Genomic DNA, 7,790 nt, shown 5'->3' with positions numbered 1-7,790 from the left:
AAAATTAATTTCACCAGGGTTTTTTTAGAGGGGCTATTAGAAATTTTAAAATTATGTATATGGCTCATATAATATTTCTATCACTGCTGCTCTAGATCAAGATAGCTAACTACATTTTTCTGGGGAGAAGATTCATAGCATTCCCAAGAGCCTGAAGCCCCAAAGGAGGACACGGTAGCTGACAGAATTATAAGGTCACCTCTCTGGCTCCTTCTGGAGGCTGCCCTCATAAAACCTTTTCGGAGAAGAAATTTGTTTTAAAATAAGGCATTTTACCAAATCACTGTACTCTCCCATGAAAGGGAGGTTTTCAGCACCTATCTCTTCTGATGTTCATCCCCTGGGTGGCCAGCTTGGAGCAGGCCTTACATATGCTGGTACTGAAAAATCTTAGTTCTCGACAAGAGTTAGCCTTCCAGAGAAAAGTTACAGCGTGAGAACTGCAGCAGCAGGATTCACCTCGCCACCTTCTGCCTCCCTCCCCACACCCACATCCTCTGCCAAAAAAAGCAGGGTCTTTATTTGAACAAAAATCCTGAAAGGCTGTGAAACTGTTGCACGGCTAATTAAAAACTAAAAGTAAAAACCAAAAAACTAAGCTAAAAGTAATTAAAACTGCTGACCCGAGAAGTTCATGGGGATAGCACAAAAATCAGGTTAGAAGCAAGGAAATTAAAAGCATTCTTTACTTTCAAATAATACAATACTTCTTGTTAGTCATTTTATAAGTTAAATGACAACACTGAGAGTGGTATATCCTTAACAAAGCAGTAGCAGAGCATTTTATTGTCTCATGATGTACCATTTGTGTTTCTCTCAGAAAGCTGAACATCATTACACTCTTATCTTTTACATATTGCATATCAATTCCAGACTTACTAGACCATAAGTTCGTAACTGAGGAAGGGAGGCCAGGAGTGAGACTACCAATGCCAGGACAGGGCCAGTTAGGAGAGGGTGGAGGTGTGTATAGATTTAAAAAGCACATTCAAAATAATCATTGTTCTGATTTACCCAGGATAGGTGGTATATTTTGAAGTTTCAAAGAATATTAAAGGATGCATGGTTTGAGTCTCAAAAGGGAGCACAAGTGAAAACAAGTTTGAGGATCATGGCCCTAAGTCCACATTGCTTTCCACAAGAGCAGGGTAGTACAGTAAAATGTCAGCTCACACTTGAGCAAATCAAAATTCTAAGAATTCTTTGTACTGGAGGGCATAACACTGAATAACATGACCCTGTGTAATAGTCTACTAAGTTCTTTAATCAGAGTAAGTTTGGACTTTAAATTTGACACATACAAAGTAGAAGCTTTCCTACCTACCTAAAGCATGCCTACACTTATCACCCAAAGTAGGTATACTTGAAAAGTAAACACAGCATTTCAACTTAGTATGATCTTGTAAGGCAGAAAAAAGTCTGTAGGTCACTTTTCTTACAGCCACTTTTCATTCACAAGGAAGGCAAGAGCCATAACCTTTCTCTACAAAATAAGTGGAATCAATGTTAGTACAAGACTGGATTGTTAAAAATCTTGAGTCATCACTTCATCACCATCTGGGCCCATGGGAACAGCAGAGTTGAGAATTAGGGACAAGTTGGAAATTTCCTTAGCCTGTTGGCAGCAGTCACCACGTAGAAATGTTTCTTGATGTTAAGGAGAGAAAAGAAGAAAAAATATATTTTTAGACCAATTGCTTTAAGAAGAAAAAATAAAAGGACTTAAACAAGTTTAGCCACTTGGGTTTGTTCAAAACTGAGAACCTAATGGAGAAAACAAATTTGTGGCAAAATTCTAGTAGAACAGCCACACAACTCTGGGGCATTCTGGAGCGAGTATGAAGTGAGAAAATACATTATCCTGCCCCTTTCATGTGAAAAATGGAGCCCACTGGAATACTGTCTTTCAAATTGTGATTCACAACCCACCAGTGGGTCATGAAGTCAAATTGGTGGGTTATGACCAGCACTTTTTTGAATGAAAACAAATACCACAGAATAGAAAATATCTGAGTGCATCACACTGTTTAGCAAACGTTGGGATATTTTTATTTCATATGTGTACGTATGTATTTGTATCCTTGCATACTGGTTCTCTAGGTAAAGGCTTTTGTTTTTGATTTTTAGTGAGGATCTGAGTTGATATCAAAATGCTGGAAAGCCACTTTCCTGGAGGACAGATGTTTTGGGGACAGATTTTATGTTCATGGTACCAAAGAGTTCTATTTGTAAACAAAAATATGAAGCTTTTACAACCTAATAGGGTTTTCCCAGCCCCTCTTTCTGAAACATGGAGGAATCAAATCTCAAGCTGCAGGCAATAAGTTCCAAGCCCTTCACTATTATTGTCATTGAGAACACATGCTCAAATTTCATTCTGTCATTACAAGTGTCCACCTAAGTATGAACTTAATGCCACTTTTATGCCAGTTGGTTTTGGTCGGTGGCATTTTTAATCAAGGTAACAGGTTTTGACATAAGATACTTTTTTCTCCTAAATAATCTTTCTATTTAAAATGAAAATATAAGTAAAAACTTAGCTACACTTCTTTCAAAGGACACATTAAAAAGACAAATGCTGCCTTTCCTAAGAAAAAACAGATACCTTCCATTTCCTCTGAGCCATGTATTTCTGCAGTAATAATTGGGATTTGAGACGAACTTTGGATTTTGAAGCTTTGGCAGGCAAATTATTCAACCACTCATGTTTCAGGCACTGTGTGGCACTCATTCTGCAGCTGAGAAAAGAGAAATTGAAACTGTCAGTTAGGGTTGCCTTTTCTGGTTGTCCAGAAGATGGTTCAGCTGGGTAGGAAACCTGAGTCAGTGGAACGGATTAATCATCTGGCGAGATTCGTGCCACATACTAAAAAGGAACTCCTCATGTCTAAAATTCCCCTCCTTAGAAGTACAAGAAAGTCGGGGCGCCTGGGTGGCTCAGACGGTTGGGCGTCTGCCTTCGGCTCAGGTCATGATCCCGGAGTCCTGGAATCGAGTCCCGCATCGGGCTCCCTGCTTCTTGGGAGCCTGTTTCTCCCTCTGCTTCTCTCTCTCTCTCTGTCTCTCATGAATAAATAAATAAAATCTTTAAAAAAAAAAAAAAAGAAGAAGAAGAAGTACAAGAAAGTCATCAGCAAAATGTCCCTGCCCTCTGTAGAGGGACTGTATCCCAGTGATTAATCATCTCTTCCAGAGAGCGGGGCATCGAGGCACGGAGTAGCAAGGCCAGCTGGGCCTGAAATTGCTCGTAAGAAGTCAAAGAACACGAGCCTTGAAAGAAGCTTGTCTCTCTTTCCAGAGAAAAATGTCAGTTTTGTTCATCTGAATTAAAAATACTTTTCCTCTCATAACTTTTCACCATCAGAAAGAACAAAATAGTAAAGGCCAGGGAACTGTGGGCTATCTCAGAGCCCAGACTCTTGGGCCTCACCCTGGGTCGTTTGCAATTATTTCTTTATGTCTGATGAGTATCAGAAAACTCCATGGTTCCACCCATGACTTGGATATGGCTGCTGAAAACAAAGTAGGCTTTCATTCTCAACAAATGAGGTTTTCTGGTCTGTATTCTGGGGAAGAACATCTGCATATCTCAACTTTTTTTCAACATTAACCTATTAAAAGTGATAACTTGGTAGTAGGACTAATTTATATATGTGGTCCTTTCTAAAACTCTGTCTAGATTTTATGCTCCTAATTGTTTATTTTTTAATTGATTTCCTCCATCTCTTTCCCTGCTACTTTTTTTTGCTCTGAAGAGGTAGCGGACTAAGATACCTTGGACAGAGTTGGTCCAGAGGACACCCAGCACCAGCCTGATAATCACAGCACCCAGATGGGTGGTCCCCATCAGAATGGTTTGAGAATGACGAGCAATGAAGGTACGGTACCTCTTCTCTTTGACAAGCAGGCGGGAAACAAAGTCCTTGGCCTCCTCCGACAGCCCTTCAAAGGTGTCAGCGTCAAAATCCCAGCTACAGTTCACAATGAAATTCATGGTCTCTGCATCTGTTTCCCCTAGAAATGGGGACAAACCACTGAGTCTACAGAGGAGAGAAAGGACCGTCAGTCTGTAGAAGGCCATTATCTGTCAACACGCGACAACAGGATAGAGGTCTTACAAGGTTCAAGCAACATTAACCAGAACCAAGAGGGTTCAAAAGAAAAGCACCCCATTACTTCTCCACAGGAGATAGTCCAATGTGTTCTGTTAGGGGAAGAAGTGGCAGGACTGAAAATTTAGAGGCATGAAGAGTGTTTGAATAAATCCCCAATCATGCTCACCTATTTTCCTTTTAGCCTGAAGTGAAGAATAAATTGAGATCCAGTCCAATATGTCCACTTATCAGGTTACATATTAATTTAAAAATACCTTAGCATGTCTCTGAGACAGCCTGGCTAGTTTAGAGACTACCCCAGGCCTCAGGGCCCAAAAGAAAACTGGTTTCCATAGGTCCTTCTAGAGTGAGGCCAGAGAGACAGGACAGTCTAACTGGCTAGCCTTGGGCCTCAAACTTCCCCCACCTGATGCATACACACATACAAAGTGTGGGGACACATGGTAGCAACTGTACCATAATGATAAGTCTGGGAGCAAAGCATGATTTGACTGGGCCTCTGAGGAAAAAGCCAAGGGAAGTCACAGAGAGATGAGGATGCTTTGTCAGTGTACATAGCTCCTCTCAGTGCACCCTAACTCTGCTTCCTCTGTGCAGAGAAAACGGCGCAGGGCAGGAGGGACAAGGTTAGATGATGCAGCAGCCAGTGTCCTGCCCTGTCCATCTCCTCTCCTTACTGCTCTGCTGTACTGCAGCACCTGCATTTCCTGGCTGGAGAACTTTCTCTCCAGGCGAAGCTGCTTTATCCACCCAGAAGTTTCAGGGAACCAGTGCCCTCGGCATCGGCTCACAAGCAATGACTGATAAGAGTTGGTGTATAAATGCCCCAACTCCCTCCCCACTCAGATAGAATAACTGTTGGAGGGCTGTTCCATGATGGATCCCAGACTTCCCTGCAGGATTCAACTCCACTTGCCCACAGTGGTAAGTGGCTGAATAGCACATGCTTTACCGGTGTCTTCCCCTGTCTCACTTCCCTACTCCTCTGTCGCTGTTCCCTGGGAACACCTCTCAAACGACTCACACTCAAAGTTTTGCTGCTTCTAAGGATACCCAAACTAAGACAGATGGCCCCTATTCTCACTGGGAGCCAGGCTCCTGGGCACTCACAGCATGTAGATAATGACTCCCACACTCCACATGTCCGTAGGGAAGGACACAAATTCATAGTTGACAACTTCTGGGGCCAGGAACTCTGGAGTGCCGAAGTTCACCTTCAGCTTCTCCCGAGGCTTGTACCTGGGGAAGAGGGATGCAAAGGGCCATGGGAGTGAGCCCTGAGAGAAGATGTGGAGGCTGGGACTAATTCCAGGTAGGAGCTAGACATTCCCAACCCTTCCTGTCTGCCATGTTGTCTGGACCTCCCAACCCACCACATGCAGTTTACTGAGGAATCATTATACCCTTGGCCCCAACTTCAGACTTTCCTAAGTCACTAGGAAGAACCAGAAAACCACAGCCCTCTCCCTCCAAGCAATTACAATGTGAAAAGGGGAGATGATCAATATATCTTATTCAGCATGTAGCCACATGAACACACACAAACAAAGTGGATAGCAGCTATCTGTGGAGGTCTGCTCTTGTGGTGTGAGCAATTTGGTTGGTGAGATGACAGTAAGAATTAGAGAAAGCAAATATGCTCAATATCACTAATTATCAGGAAAATACAAATCAAAACCACAATGAGATACCACTGCATATCATGACTCCTATAAAACAACCAAACAAACAAAAGACCAGAAAATAGCAAGAGTTGGCTAGGATGTAGAGAAACTAGAACCCTTGCTGGTGGGAATGTAATGTGGTGCTGTTGCTATGGAGAACAGTATGGCAGTTCCTCAAAAACATTAAAAATAGAACTACCATATGATCCAGCAATCCTACTTCTGGCTGTATATCCAAAAAAATTGAAAGCAGAATCTTGAGATATTTACATACCCATATTCATAGCAGCATTATTCATAATAGCCAAATGGAGGAAGTAACCCAAGTAAGTGTCTATCGGCAGATGACTGCATAAGTAAAATGTGGTAGATACATACAGTGGAATATTATTCAGCCTTACAATATAAGGCAATTCTGACACATGCTGCAATATGGGTGAACTTCCAGGACATTATGCTAAGTGAAAGAAGTCAGTCACAAAAAGACAAATACTGTATGGTTCCACTTTGATAAGGTACCTAGAGTGGTCAAAGTCAGAGACAGAGGGTAGAATGGTAGTTTCCAGGTGCTGGAGGCAGGAGGAAAATGACCAGTTATTGTTTAACCAGTATAGAGTTTCAGTTTTCGCAAGATGAGAAGAGTTCTAGAAATTGCTTATTTAACACTACTGAATTAAATTTAAAAATGGTTAAGGGCGCCTGGGTGGGTCAGTTGGTTAAGCGACTGCCTTTGGCTCAGGTCATGATCCCGGAGTCCTGGGATCGAGTCCCACATCGGGCTCCCGGCTCAGCGGGGAGCCTGCTTCTCCCTCTGACCCTATCCCCTCCCATGCTGTTTCTCTCTCTCTCTCAAATAAATTTAAAAATGGTTAAGATGTTAAGTTTTATGTGTATTTTACACAATTACAAAAAGAATAAGAATTAGAAAAAAGGTTCTGGGGCACCTGGGTGGCTCAGTCAGTTAAGTGTCTGCCTTTGGCTCAGGTCATGATCCCAGGGGCTTGGGATTGAGCCCCACGTCGGGCTCCCTGCTCAGCGGGAAGCCTGCTTCTCCCTCTGCCTCTGCCCCTGCTCGTGCTCCCTCTCTCTCTTTCTCTTTCTCTCTCTTAAATAAATCAATAAAAGAGCACATGCTGAGTGAGAGAGAGCATGAGCAGGGGGAGGGGCAGAGGGAGAAGCAGACTCCCGGTTGAGCAGGGAGCCTGACACAGGGCTCGATCCCAGGATGCTGGGATCATGACCTGAGCCAAAGGCAGACATTCAACCAACTGAGCCACCCAGGCGCCCGGTAAATAAAATCTTAAAAAAAAAAAAAAAGGTTCTGGACAGGAAGATTAATAAAGGTTAGAAAGAGAGTTGATGGCTGAGTGGGAAAGGAGATGACTGAAAAGTGGTTTTTAGAATTTTTAGTCTTTTAGAAAGTCTTTAGCTAAAATGTAATGGGCAACAACCAAGATGTCCTTTGGTAGGTGAGTGGATAAATAAACTGTGGTAATACAATGGAATACTATTCAGTGCTAAAAAGAAATGAATTATCAAGCCATGAAAAGACATAGAGGAAACAAGTCCACAGTAGTAAGTGAAAGAAGCCAGTCTGAATAGGCTACTGTATGATTCCAACTAGAGATCATTCAAGAAAGGGCAAAACTATGGAGACATAAAAAGATCAGTGGTTGCCAGGGGTTGCGGTGGGGAGAGGAAGGGAGAGATAAATAGGTGGAGAACAGAGGATTTGTAGGCTTAAAAATACTCCATATGGTACCATAACGATGGATACATGTCATTATACATTTGTCCAAACCCATAGAATGTCCAACACCAAGAGTGAACAGTAATGTAAAGTATGGACTTTGAGCGATAATATGTCAGTGTAAGTTCATCTATGGTAACAAAGGTACTACCCTGTACCACCCTGGTCGGGGAGGCATGACTGGGAGCAAGGGGTATATGGGAAATCTCTGCGCCTTCCCCTCAATTTCACTGTGAACCTAAGATTGTTCTAAAAAAAAAA

At 42.4% G+C, this 7,790-nt stretch overlaps 1 protein-coding gene across 2 annotated transcripts in view; it reads right to left on the bottom strand.

Moving 5' to 3' along the window:
• Positions 1-754: 754 nt before the first annotated feature.
• Positions 755-7,790, bottom strand: part of MYLK3 (myosin light chain kinase 3) — a 47,069-nt gene continuing 40,033 nt past the window's right edge. For both annotated transcript variants that reach the window (XM_035025293.1, XM_035025292.1), the window contains exons 10-13: positions 5,226-5,354; positions 3,888-4,040; positions 2,606-2,738; positions 755-1,647 (exon numbers count right to left, since the gene is read on the bottom strand). In XM_035025293.1, the coding sequence (XP_034881184.1) occupies positions 1,588-1,647; positions 2,606-2,738; positions 3,888-4,040; positions 5,226-5,354 (475 nt within the window). In that variant the 3' untranslated portion in view covers positions 755-1,587. The remainder of the gene's footprint in view (positions 1,648-2,605; positions 2,739-3,887; positions 4,041-5,225; positions 5,355-7,790) is intronic.

Source organism: Mirounga leonina, unplaced genomic scaffold (assembly GCF_011800145.1).
Source record: "Mirounga leonina isolate KUSES-001 unplaced genomic scaffold, KU_Mleo_1.0 Mir_180, whole genome shotgun sequence".
NCBI classification, from domain to species: Eukaryota; Metazoa; Chordata; class Mammalia; order Carnivora; family Phocidae; genus Mirounga; species Mirounga leonina.
This window is presented reverse-complemented; position numbering and strand designations above follow the sequence as displayed.